At 36.1% G+C, this 13515-nt stretch overlaps 1 protein-coding gene across 1 annotated transcript in view; it reads right to left on the bottom strand.

The window, feature by feature from the left end:
* Positions 1-4435, bottom strand: part of LOC107602772 (WD repeat-containing protein 18-like) — a 90301-nt gene extending 85866 nt beyond the window's left edge. The window contains exons 1-2 of the mRNA XM_016295348.1: positions 4210-4435; positions 3076-3186 (exon numbers count right to left, since the gene is read on the bottom strand). Coding sequence (XP_016150834.1) covers positions 3076-3186; positions 4210-4419 — 321 coding nt within the window. The 5' untranslated portion in view covers positions 4420-4435. The remainder of the gene's footprint in view (positions 1-3075; positions 3187-4209) is intronic.
* Positions 4436-13515: the final 9080 nt, after the last annotated feature.

The following is a 13515-nucleotide window of genomic DNA, read 5'->3' as shown; positions in this document are numbered from 1 at the left end:
TCAAGGCAACAATTTTCTTTTTTCATCTGATATTTATATAAAAATTTTAGTTCAGCTTTATTTAAATTAATGAAAACTATTTTTTAGTTTTAGTAAATAGTAACATCACCTGAATGATATTTTACAACCTAAACTAGCCATGCTGTGTCATAAAAATCAATTAGAAATTCATAATCATAAAAATTATTTGATAGTTTAAAAGACATTTTAGTCAATCTATTTTTATTTTTTTAGTTTTTAGTACGTCAACTTATTTTATTTCAGTTGTTTGCCAAGGCAACAATTTTCGTTGTTCATCTGATATTTATATTTTATCTTTATTTAAATTAATGCAAACTATTTTTAGTCTCAGTTTTAGATAACATTAATATCACTGAACAACATTTTACACCCTAAAATAACCTTGCTGTGTCATCAAAATCTCAAATAATTTGCTAGTTCAGTAGGCATGACTAGACATAACAAAAGATTGTCAAACTACTTAAATTCTTGAAGAAAAACGTATTAAATCTCTTTTAATAAGAGTTTTTTTTTTCCCAGGAAAGTTACCTTTTTTTAATTTAAATCCCTTAAAAATATAGAAAAGTGAACTTTAAATCAGAAATAAAAACACGCTCATCACACAAAAAGTGTATTCATGTGTATTCTGTGTGCATGAATTGCATTTAAAAGTATTTTTAAATATATAATAAATAGATTAGACAAAAAATTAGCATTATTAACCCATTATAGACCTCCCTGCTCTACACTGATAAAGGTTCCCGAGAAAAGTGACATTTATTGCAGACTTGAGCATATTCTGTCATCATGGGCAAGTTCAGAAGCATTTTATGCATTTCTGGGCCCTGAAATGCCATCTAGATCACTATAGCTCACTATATAGGTGAAACGGAGGGCAGTGAACTCACACGTCTGTGTGTGATTTCTGAAGTCCAGACCTCTCAGCAGCATGTGAGGGTCAGGGAATGTTGATTATGGTGATGGCTGAGAGGTTATTCTGTCGAGCGATACAGATACAGAATAATAGATGCTTCTCCTTTCAAAACTCAGAGACAGACGCTGAATTATTCATCCTGGTTTGATGGCTGCACGGCTCTCTCCTGCCTCCTTTCATATATTGCAGCCCATGGGCCTGGTTTACCTTAACTAATGCCATCAAACAAACATAACTGCGAGACATCGCTGGTCTTCTCCTTCAACCTTCAGTTCAAAACCAGCTTTTACGTCAGTAAAATACAGCAGGAAGCCTCAAACTGCAAGTCTTCAAAAACACACCTCAAGTTTGGGCATCTCTCATAATTGATAATGCTCAGACAGCCTTGAGGTGGATGTCTTTGCTCATCAGTCTCACCTCTACGGCTTCAAAGTACGTTATTTCAGATCAGTAACAATAACAGCACAGCCCAATAGAGACGGACAGATTGGCTGAACACAAACAGCTTGGAAGCCGAATTGAAGCAATGTATCTGAAAGCAGTGAAATACACCTGAGGTTAAAGAATAGAGAGCTGCAGTTTTTTTTAAATTGAAAGACATTTTTCACATGTTTTATATCTTAATTACTCTGGTTGAGATGTTCTTAAAGCCATCTTGAAACAAAGTGGAGATGTAAGGTTGTTTATCTAGATTTATTTCACCATCTGCACCAGCTGGAAAACATTGAAAACACTCACAGCTCTATCTACTGGCCATAACATGGAAGCAGCCCTGTTTCAGAAAGCCTGAGAAGGACATGTCCAAGTCATTTCACCTCAAAAATCTAAATAAAACAAGAATAAAAGAAAAATAAGCTTATTTCTGGAACATTGTGATTTTCTTTTTTTTGCATTGTGACAGCATTGTAAGAAAAAAAAAAAAAAAACATTAATTACACCAGACAAGTATTTGTTGTACTATATTTAAGTCATGTTAAAATAAATATAAAAAAATTAATATTTTTTTTTAAAAATACAATTAATTTTAATAATACATTAAAAAAATTTTAATTACATTTTTTAAAAATTATCATGTCAGGACAGGATGATTTTCATTAATGTATTGCAAACACAAGTAAAACAAACACACATTACAAAAATGATTCTGACACAATGCAAAAAAAAAAGTGTACCTTTTTATTTTAAAGGGGTAGCTTCATCACTGTGTCTGTCACACGACTCTGTTCCACTTTCGGGCTCTGTCTTTACATTTATTTTGAAAGATGAAGCTCGCGATTATGGTAAGGGGAGTTACATTTCCGATGAGTGCTTGCGGTGTTCGGCCAATCACAATGCACTGGGTCAGCTGGCCAATCAGAGCAGACTGCGCTTGTCGGAAGGAGGGACTTTGTAGAAAACGAAGCGTTTGAGAGAGGCGGGGCATAGAGGACCTACAATAATGAACAGTATTTGAAAAATAATGTGTTTTTTGAACATTAAAGCATGTCAACATGTTCTGTTACACCAAATACACAAAAAAATATTTTATATTTTATTGACCAGGTTTTCACTTCACTAATTAATTTTAAATGCTCCTGCAGTAATGAGATTTTTTTTCATTATATTCACTTTTCTAAATTAATGAAATTGTAAAAACTGCAATATAGGAAATATCAGTTTACATTTCCATACATGGTAATTGTAATAATCCAGTGAGATTGAATGAATAAATGGAACAATTATTCATTGTGTTGTTAATATTCTAGTCTCATCTCTTAGATGGAATTCTACTACACTCTCCTGCCAAACACTAAATATGAGAAGTCGATCAGCAATTTAACAATGTCACCTTTAAAACTATTTTTTCATATACTGTTCATTATTAATTCATAAATATTATTACTTTTTTTTTTTGTCGCACCATATAACATTTTATAACCTGAGACTTCATTCTTACTTCAGTCCTGAATACTATAAATCAACTATCACTATCATAAAATAATAGTGATAGGTTTTAAGTCAGAAAATCAATCACATGATCCTCATAGAAGTGCATGCACTTTGAATGTATTTCTTAATGAGTTAACTGAATGAGAATTATGTCAAAACACAGAAAAACAGTGCAATATTTCTTGATGCCCAAAACCCATCTCCTCACTTACCTCCCACAGGTATATAGCTTCAGCAATGCCTGCCAGTACACAGAGACCATCAGGAGACGCACAGAGACACGTAACGATCCCAGGACACACAATCTTCTGCTGCAGCTGGTCCTGAAAGGTGGTCATGTGCAGAATTAAAAGGTTATTCAGGTGCTCTCACAACAGGGTCCATCTGGAACTCACAAGCAGTGACAGCCATTAAACGTACTTAGATTTGAATTTTAAATACTGAAGGAAAACAGAGTAATATTTTAGTTACATTTGAGCAGGGCCTTTCTAGGCATAGGCGAGCTAGGCTTGTTAAAGGATCAGCGTGTCATGTAATATTCCCATATAAACTTTAACATCCAATTAAAAAATATTTGTACAGTAGAATTCGCTAATTCATGAGATCAATACATCCTTTATTAGACCTCTTTGTCGAGTTAAATGCATCCTTACGGAGGTGTCAAAATGCTGAATCAATTCATTCACTTCCAACAGCGCTTAATGGGAGCAGCGTCATAGAGGGCAGAGCATCACATTATTTAAAGGCGACGTTAACACGTAGTAAATGATTAAGTAGCTGCATTGGTTACTTTTATGTCACTGATAAAGCTTTTATATGTAGTTTGGGGTAACAAATGGGTTTTATAGGTTTGACTGAAATAATAATGCAATAACTGACACTTTAAATCAATGTTTCAAGAAACAACAACAAAAAAATTGAACAAAAAACATAAACACAAAAAAGTAGCCATCCTGGAATGGCCTACAGCATAATGCTTATTAAAATATGAAAATCTGGACTTTATATTTCCAGTGACGACTGCAATATTTCTCCGCTGATATTTGTATTTTAGTATGTAACAAATATTATAGTTTAGATAACTTTTTTTTCAGTTTCGAGCTTCTTTGCTTTAATTTAAATACTACTACTACGATGTGACATTTTAAAAAGTATACAAAAATTATTTTTAAAGTTTCCGCTCTCATATCTTGACATGTCCACTGTCCATTAACACTCATCTTTTAATTAAACTGAAGAACACTTTTTCTGAACAATTCTATTATTTATTACTTATTTCTTGAGTGTAACATCAGTGATGTTTATTTTCAGTATGAACTAAGGTTAGATACAGCAGCTCTACACACCTTTCTTTGGATCTCCCACACGTTGATGAAGTTCTTGCCGAGTTGAGCTCCTAATATGTATTCTCCGTTCAGGACTGTTAAAGACCGGGAAGAGGTGTTGCCCCCGCGATAAGACAAGAACTCTGACCCGGAATGAGGGTCGAAAACCGCGCAGTTAAACAGCTGACCCGCTGAATCTGCACACAGAACTACCTCCACGGGCGCCGACATGTTGGATTCACAAAGCGCGATTATTTTGGAAGGCGACGAGGGGCGGGTCTGTGCAACGTCATTTCCGATGAAGAAAGGGACTCTGGGAATTGCTGTTTTACGCTGTCGAACGTGTTTGTTTCGTCTTTTGTGTATGTTACAGTTTTTCTGAATTGCTAAAACACATTTCTTGAAACCATCACTCATTTTCTCAAAACCTTAAACACAGATACTCAAACTAAATTCACGAAACCTCATCTCAAAATCAAACAATCACTGCAAAACCATTTCACTTGCACTCAAAATCAAACTGTGCTCTCAGATCACACACACACACACACAAGTCAATAAAATAAACACTACAGAGCATTCATTAGACACTATGGAGAACACAGCATCCAGAACATTACAGAAAAAAAGTAGGCTATATTGTATTGAGTACACTGTAAAAAATAAGTGTAATTTTAACTGTAAAATTTTGTAAAAACGCTACGGAAAAAAACTGTTAATAGGTTAACAGTAAGTTCCCGTACTATATACAGGGGGAAACTGTAAAATATCTAACCAGACATTTCATGTAATTGTACAGTAAAATTCTGTTCATTTTACAGTTTTTAGAAGTAAAAATAACTGTATAATTTACAGTCAAAAACTGTAAACTGATATTCCCAGAATTCCCTGCATGACACTCTTTTGTTTAAATATTCATGTTTTTTAATAGTTTTTGTTATTAGTTATGTATATTTGGGCTTTATGTTACATCTTCTGTTGTTTAATGAAAGTTGAATGCATTATTTAAGTATCATGTGTGTTACCATGATGGTGTTTTGTGTTTGCATGAATGTGCACCTTCTATATATTAGTATATACTTCTGCTTGTGGCGAAGCTACTTGTGATGAGCTTTGATTCTTCATGTGGCTTTCTCTTTTACCACCTGCATTATTATGGTGGTTGTCAGTATGTTAAAGGTACAAAACAGATTTTAATAGCAGTGTGCATTGTTGAATTTACTGGTTTACATTCAAATCTTCTTGTTTGTAAATTACAGTTGTATACTGTAAAATTAGTTTTTTTTGGCCGTAAATGTGTTTACAGTTTTTCTGTATTTTTTACAAAATTATTCTGGCAACCACAGCTGCCAAAAGTATTTTGTAAAATAAAATAATTATTTTAAATATATAAATAAAATAAAATACACAATTTTTTTTACAGTGTAAACAATTTTGCAATTCTGTAAAAAAGTACACACTCTAAAAAATGCTGGGTTAAATACAACCCAGTGCTGGGTAAAATAGGGACAAACCCAGCAATTGGTTGTTTTGAACCAGCGGTTGGGTTACTACCCAGAAGGTTGGATTAAACATTTAATTAAACCGCTGGGTCAAAACAGCCCAATTGCTGGGTTTGTCCCTATTTTACCCAGCACTGGGTTGTATTTAACCCAGCATTTTTTAGAGTGCAGTAATTGCAACTGATTAAGGTGAATATATTGTATAGGCCTACTGTATGTACTGCAAGAATAGTATTGTGCTGAATACTGAATAGTACTGAATGTTTGTATATATTCAGCACTTGGATACTGCAAAAATACTGCAGTCCAACTGCAAAGGCCAAAAAGGTCAAATAAAACACTAAATGAATAGCATGTTACAGTACACTCAAACACTGTAAGTTGTGAAATTGTAAAATCAGGGTCAATGAGAGATTAATTCTGTCTCAGCATCATGTCTGAGTCCAGCCTGAGGACTTTGTCCACACATCACAAGTAATGTTGTCTTTTTTGCTAGACAAAGAGAAAAACCCTCTGGTCTGACAGATCCAGCCTTGATAACACTCTCTGAGCCTTACTCTTTCTCTCCTCATCCTCCACTTCTTTCATGTACTCTTCCTCCTCTTCTTCTCAGATTGTTTCCATCTATTGTTCGTATCGTCATTCAGTCACCTGTGCCACTTGTGCACTCTGAGCTGGCTCATATTTTGTACAGTTGGTTTGATCACATCATTAGAAACAAGTGTGAACAATTTTGAATCGTTGTGTGTAAACGATGACAACTGTGCTTTAGTTGTGTTTAACTTTTGCCGCTTGTGTTTAGCATTTTGGAGCTCAAATGCATCACATAAGTGTTAAAGTGAATGAGAATGTGTTTAAAGTTTTGCAAAAAGAGTGCATGAGATTTGCAAATAGAGCCTAACTGCCCTGGATGTGTCTTAGGTTTAACAGAAGGAGTGCTTTATTCGGCAGATTGGTTTAAGCTAGTGAGAATTTGGTTCAGAGATTGGGGTTTAGTGTTTTAGCAATTCAGAAAAACTGTATATATATTTTCACCAAACTTAGGTGTGATTTATTTTGTTTGTTTGTGTGTGTGTGTGTGTGTGTGTGTGTGTGTGTGTGTGTGTGTGCGTTTTTGTGACAAATGAGGACATAAATTTGTATAATGACAAAGGTATGACATAGGCATTACAAGGAGAAGGTGACTTTTCAGGACATTACCCCATGTCCCCACTTTTCAAAACGCTTATAAATCACACAGAATGGAGTGTATTGAACATCTGAAATAGCACAAAGTTTCCTGTGAGGGGTAGGTTTAGGGGTAGGGTTGGTGTAGGGCAATAGAATATATGGTCTGTACAGTATAAAAACCATTATGCCTATGGAATGTCCCCACAAGAAATGTGTTTTAGCCATTCAGAAAAACTGTAATAGGAGAAGACTGAAGCACAGTAGTCATAGTTATAATTTACATGGGAGTGGGTCACCCCCTCACGGTGGCCGACATGTTGAGATCACATGACCAGTCAAATAGGCTATTACTTTATTTCAGTATCATACTAAATTAATAAATAAATACAGGATATGCTTAAAAACATGTATCTTTCGTGAAAAAAGGTCAAGTTGTTTAATTTCTCATTTTAATCACATTTGAGTGATAAGTTACCGTCATTTTATGGTTGAATTTAAATGTAAATCATAGTATATACCTTTTATTGGTGTGTGTGCGTGCGTGCGTGAGTGTGTGAGTGTGTGTGCGTGCGTGTGTGTGTGAGTGTGTCTTACTTGTTTCCTTTCTCTTAGTATCGTTCTGGGAACTCTTTCAACATATTATTGTTAAAAAGGCTGACACAGTAGTGATGGAAAGGTTACACACATTAAGGCTGTCTTTTATCAAGTCAAAATTAGAGAGTCAACATTTGAACTTTATTCAAAAATAGCTTTCAAAAGGATTTCATGAATTTCTTTTAAAAAAAGAAAAAAAAGAAGAGACAGTGGTAAAACAGTGCGATCAAATCTCTGAATAGCTCTTAACATTAATATATCATTGGCATATTAGCCTGGTTACTCCAAACAAAAATAAATACAATTCAGATGCATCTAGACCCTAAAATCCATATATTTTTCCCAAATAAAAACAAACAAAAAAATTACAACCAATGAAGTACAGCATATGTTTGTTGAATAAGGTGAAAAATTCTCCATTGCTCCCAACTGTGCCTCCAAAAATGCCTTCATTAACTACATGTGATCATAAATTTGGCATCAGCACTTCCAAATGAAGATTTAAATGTGCTTTAAGTCCAAGGTTATAAGTGCACCTGAGCGGTGTCCTCAGAACAGTGTTGCACCGAAACATGTACCCAAATACTCCATCATCCAGCCTTCCTCTCGTCTCTGAGAATAAACCAGAGTCTCATTAGCACACAGGATACTGATTCATTATCAACACCGACACAACAGAGACTGTAATCAGCTTGAATACTCTAAATATGATTCACTTAAACACAAAATGCACTTACATGGTACCAAAAGCAGACTAAGGCAAACGATCATGGCCAGTGTAACACTACTCGTGGTGATCCCTTGGGCTCCGCTGTCATCGAGTTCAACATGATATTCATGTTTATGCTGGTCCACATCTTTGCACTTTGTGCTGTGGTGAAGTGACAGGAATCTCATATCATTTCAGCAACAAAATGTGATATTTAAATTCATCAGCAACCATAAACATAATGCAATGTACAGTTTTGCAGGATATATTCACATTGCAATGCTTTATAAACTAATTTAGGCATTAGACGAATGCTTGAATAAAACAAGAACTAGAGTTGGAAATAGAGTTGGAAGTGGTGGAAGAGATGCTGAAAGACTTACAGTTGCTTCTGTAAATATTGCTTGGTGGTCTCGCAGGCCTGTTTCTGTTTCTCTGCGGCAGTTTGGAGCTGTTTAGAAGCAAGGTGTAGAGCCTCACAAGATGCCAACTCCTGAGCCTTCAGAGTCAAATTGTGCTCCAGGGCTTCAATATGGTCTGAAACAATAATGAAAAACTCTCCTCAGACAATACAACTCGTAACGTTTTGTCAAATCTTTTTCTATGTAATGCCAATAGTATGTAGCCCCTCACAATGTTCCTCTTCAAACACTCTTAACAATATGCCAAACATTGTTTGAGGAAAAAGTCCATTGGCTTATAAGGCAATGTCTAGGCACGGCTTAACTTATCAGTTTGTTGCTTAAAGGACCTCAGTGATGTCAGAGCACTATTTTGAGTCGTAGCTGGTAGCTTACTGGTGTTGTTCGCTTGCTGCTTTGTCTCAAATTCGACACTGGTGTTAAAATATGGTCTTGGTGCAAAACGTTTTTTGAAAGTTTTGTGAAAAGGCTTTTTCAAAGCTTGCTAGCTGTTTTCATATAACCGTATTAAAAGGGCAGAGCGTGGCGATTTTAATCAGTGTTTGCTACAGTGTCTTTCGCTCTTGTATTCCCTCTTATTTTCATCTCTCATGCATTCAGGAGTCATTTCCTGCAGTTGTTTAGTGAGCCAGGAAATCCATTGCAAATTAAACAATAATCTGGCTTTGAAATGTTCAATATAAATTTGGATAAACAGTACTGCTCCCTGCTGGAAAAAACAACAACAATGACTTTAGGTGGTTTTATAGTCTTAACAGGTTGGTTTGAGTTGGTCTTAGCTGGTTTAAGATGGTGTTTGTTGGTTTGAGATGGTCTTAAAAGGGTCATATGATGCCATTTCAATTTTTCTTTTCTCTTTGGAGTGTTACAAGCTCTTGGTGCATAAAGAAGATATGTAAAGATGCAAAGACTAAAGTCTCAAATCCAAAGAGATATTCTTAATAAAAGTTAAGAGTCAGTCACAGGTTCGTCGAAATCGCCGGCCGTGCCGTTCTCAAGCCCACCCGCCTCTGCTCACTCTAACCTTCCCGCCGTTCCTCACGCTAGCCCCCGGCCTCTGCTCACTGTAGGCCGCGGTGTGACGCTGTTTCATTGACTTTGTTAGGTCTTCCAAAAATGGACACGACTAGAAATCAGTGGTTAAGTTGTATTTACAACACTGTTCCAGAACAGTTCAACCAAAATATTCGAATGTGTGCAGCACATTTTATGGAAAACTGTTTCCTGATCCTGGTAGGTTAGCCTACAATGCCGGCTGTTCTGACTCAAAGACTGTAAGTACGTCTTTTATATTTAAAGAGTTTTTATATTTTATATATTTAAAGTGAGTTTTTTGGGCAGTGTAGAGTAGTGCTTGTTGTTTGTAATTTCTCCGATCACAAATGCAGACATGGTTTTATGTTTTATGTTTAGGTTTTATGTCGCGTTGCATCGCGCCGCGTAAAAAGACAGTATAAGTCATTGTAATCCATAATTATGTCCCCACTGGATGCAGCGAATGCCTCATTTATAATAGGTTTCCATGTTTTTGAATCATCGCTCCGGCCGGACAGGGCATCATCACAATATGGTAGGGGCGTAACATTTCCGTCTCACGTTTGAGGTATTCGGCCAATCACAACGCACTGGATAGCTGGCCAATCACAGCATACCTCGCTTTTTCAGACCGATGAGCTTTGTAAAAATCGACACGTTTCAGAAAAGCAGAGACTAGAGGAGAAACAATAATGTACAGTATGTTGAAAATTATGTGTTTTTGGAACCTTAAACTGCATAAACACATTTCATTACACCAAATACACAAAATACTGTTCTTTTTAGCAACATCATATGACCCCTTTAAGTAGTTTAAGATGGTCTCCCATCTGGCAAAGGTGACTTTAACTGTTCTAGATGGTCTCCAGCTTAATTTAAAAGGGTTTGTCAGCCTTAAGCTGGTCAATGGTTTCCCATATCTGACCAACTGGTATTTAACTGGTCTAGATGGTCTCTAACCAGGTCAGTCTGGTTGTAGATGATGCTGAAAACCAATCAACAAATCAGTCCAGCCAGGCTGGGAAACCAGTTAAGTCCAGCAAACTAGCTTAAGGCAGAATTTTTTTTATTTAATTTTTTTTTTAGATGAGTTAGGCAGTTATATTACACGTAATAATAAAAATCCTTTAAATTATGTTATCCGGATACAATTTTAGAATACATACACACTACCATTTGGGGCCCGTAATTGTTTTTTAAAGAACGTAATATTTTTATTCAGCAAGGATGCATTAAATTAATCAAATTAATGATTTCAAATAAATGCTCTTCTTATGAACTTTTTATTCATCGAAGAATTTGAAAAATGTATCCACAATGTTTCCACAAAAACATTAAGCAGTGCAACTGTTTTCAACACTGATAATAATAAGAAACGTTTTATGAGCAGCAAATCAGCACATCGGAATGATTTCTGAAGGATCATGTGACGCTGAAGACTGGAGACATGATGCTGAAAATTCAGCTTTGCATCACAGGAATAAATTACATTTTAAAATCTGTTCAAATTGGTATTTTAAATTATAATAAAATTTCACAATATTGTTGTTTTACCTGGTTTTTAATCAAACAAATGCAGTCTTCTTTCAAAAACATAAAAATTCTAAACTTTTGAACAGCAGTGTCATTTTTACTTGTATTGAATTTGACCACCTTTTCTGTGAATATAATACATAAATGCATATATATATAAACAAGGCAAAGAAATCTGACCAAAAATAGAAGATTTTTATAGGAAAAATAACCGCTAGTTACGGTGCTTCATGTTATTACAACAGCCACTGTAGAGAATTCCATGTCACAAACAAGCCTTTCCTATTTGCTGTCTCTTTCGAGTTTCTATGGTTACATGGGAAAATGCATCTAAGAATATCGTCAGAGAGAGAGAGCACTCTTTCATGGCTGCTCTGAAGAGAGGAAAAACTCTGACGTGAATTTTCCTACCTTTCTGCAGGCTGATTTCAGCAGTGAGGTTTTCCTCAATGAGCTTGTGTTCTTCGATTTTGCTGTCCAAAATAGTGATGTTTCCATTCAGAATGGCCTGTGGAGAGAGACAGAATGTCAATTAAACTCAAGTTAATAACCGGGGTGAGGTTCGGCTGTGGATGTTCGCACTAAGAATTTAAGGTGTGGCTGTCAGATCTCACGGGCGTGTGAGTGAACACCGCCACCTCCAAAGGTCAAAAACGGCATTACTGAAAGAGCGTGTTTCAGTTTCCATTCCTCTGTGCTGGGGAGTGTCCTGGCAGGGGCCTCAGATCTACCTCTGCTAGGTCTTATTCTGAGCGGTTTTAACTGGAGCAACTCAGTGTTTCCTGAACTTTTGCCAGGCACAGACTGTCCATGCCCAGTTGAGTCACATGAACACACACATACAGCAGCTTTGAGGAGGATTGACTCTATTTATCTCTATAGAGATCATATCTGTCACTTGCTTACACTTTATAAAGGTAGACAGGCTGGTATGTATATACTGAATCTCCAAAGACTTCATATAACGGCTCAAGCGTCCTCTACTGGTTAATGAGCAGCAGATCAGAGCTGGTTCGAGTTAGAATGGACCTTCGAAATTCTGCTACCCAGTGTTTCCTGCGAGTGATGAGTCATCAGTTGAGGGGTGATTACATAATCCTGAAGGGTGGCGGCTGTTTCCATGGGCCGTGGCCCCCTTCTATTGAATTCCTGCGTTTGAATTATGAACTCTTGCAAGATTCTGGTGCATTGTGAAAAAGATTTTGTCAGACTTGGGAAGATTAAAAGCATCTGTCGTTTTTGCACAGTTCTGGGGTGGAAGATTTTTCATTGTTGCATCCATCCATCCATTTTCCAAACCATTTCATTTCAATAAATAAAACTTAATCATTTTATAATACACTAAAGGTAGAGTTTTAACCTTAGAAAGCCTACTGTTCTAAAATTTCTAAGGCCCCTTCAAATTTAGCTGAAAAACCTGTTGTACACAATTTATATATGCGTAACACTGATATACAATAGAAATGTCAAGAATTTACAGAAATGTCCTGTAGTGTGACATATAGCCTATAAATGATACAACTATCAACCAACAATAACACTATTTCTAATTCTTGTGTAATTACTATACTTGTAACGAGATCATTTTAATTTTGAGACTACATTGAGAAGCCATCTGTACTTTTAAAAATGAATTTCTCACACAACAGGAGCATATAAAGCTGAACGTATAAAAGCTAGCATATTGTTGATGTTAAATGATCCGGGTTTAATTACATTTTATGTTAACGACGACTGATGATGATGATGATGGGTGATATGTTGACGGTAACAAGGTCGCGCTTGTTTGCAGCTGAGAGATAAACACGCACTCTTTTTGTGGTCAGACTCTTCTGGTACTAAAGAACATGCCACCTTTCCTTTAGAAAAGCAAAATAATATGGCAACACTTTATTATTGTTATGCTTTTAAGAAAAGCATAATAATCTGGTAATACTTTATTTTAAGGACCAATTATAACTCTTAACTAGTATGTCTATTAATAGCATATTGGCTGTTTATTACCTAGTATAAAGCACATATTGTTACGGAGTGACAGAGACGTGAGGTGTGCGGATTCATTTGCAAAGCTTTATTAGAAGACATGGTCACAAACAGGCAGGGTCGAACACCAGCAAACAGATATGGCACAGGCAAGACACAAGAGTAATCCGTTAAACAGGCGTGGGTCGATCGATGGCGAACGTAATCCAAAGGGCTTGACAAGAGGGGTAATCCGAGGAACACGAGCAATAGTCCAGGCAAGGTGCAAACATAATCCAAAAGACAAGACGAAAGGGTAATCCAAAATAATTTGAGAATTCGAACATGGGAAAGCAGGCAAGGCAAGACTATGACAATGACTAGACTATGAAAACTAGAG

The sequence above is a fragment of the Sinocyclocheilus grahami genome, unplaced genomic scaffold (assembly GCF_001515645.1).
Source record: "Sinocyclocheilus grahami isolate Dianchi unplaced genomic scaffold, SAMN03320097.WGS_v1.1 scaffold335.1, whole genome shotgun sequence".
Taxonomy (NCBI): domain Eukaryota; kingdom Metazoa; phylum Chordata; class Actinopteri; order Cypriniformes; family Cyprinidae; genus Sinocyclocheilus; species Sinocyclocheilus grahami.
The sequence above is the reverse complement of the archived record's forward strand: the minus strand, read 5'-3'. Positions and strand labels throughout refer to the sequence as shown.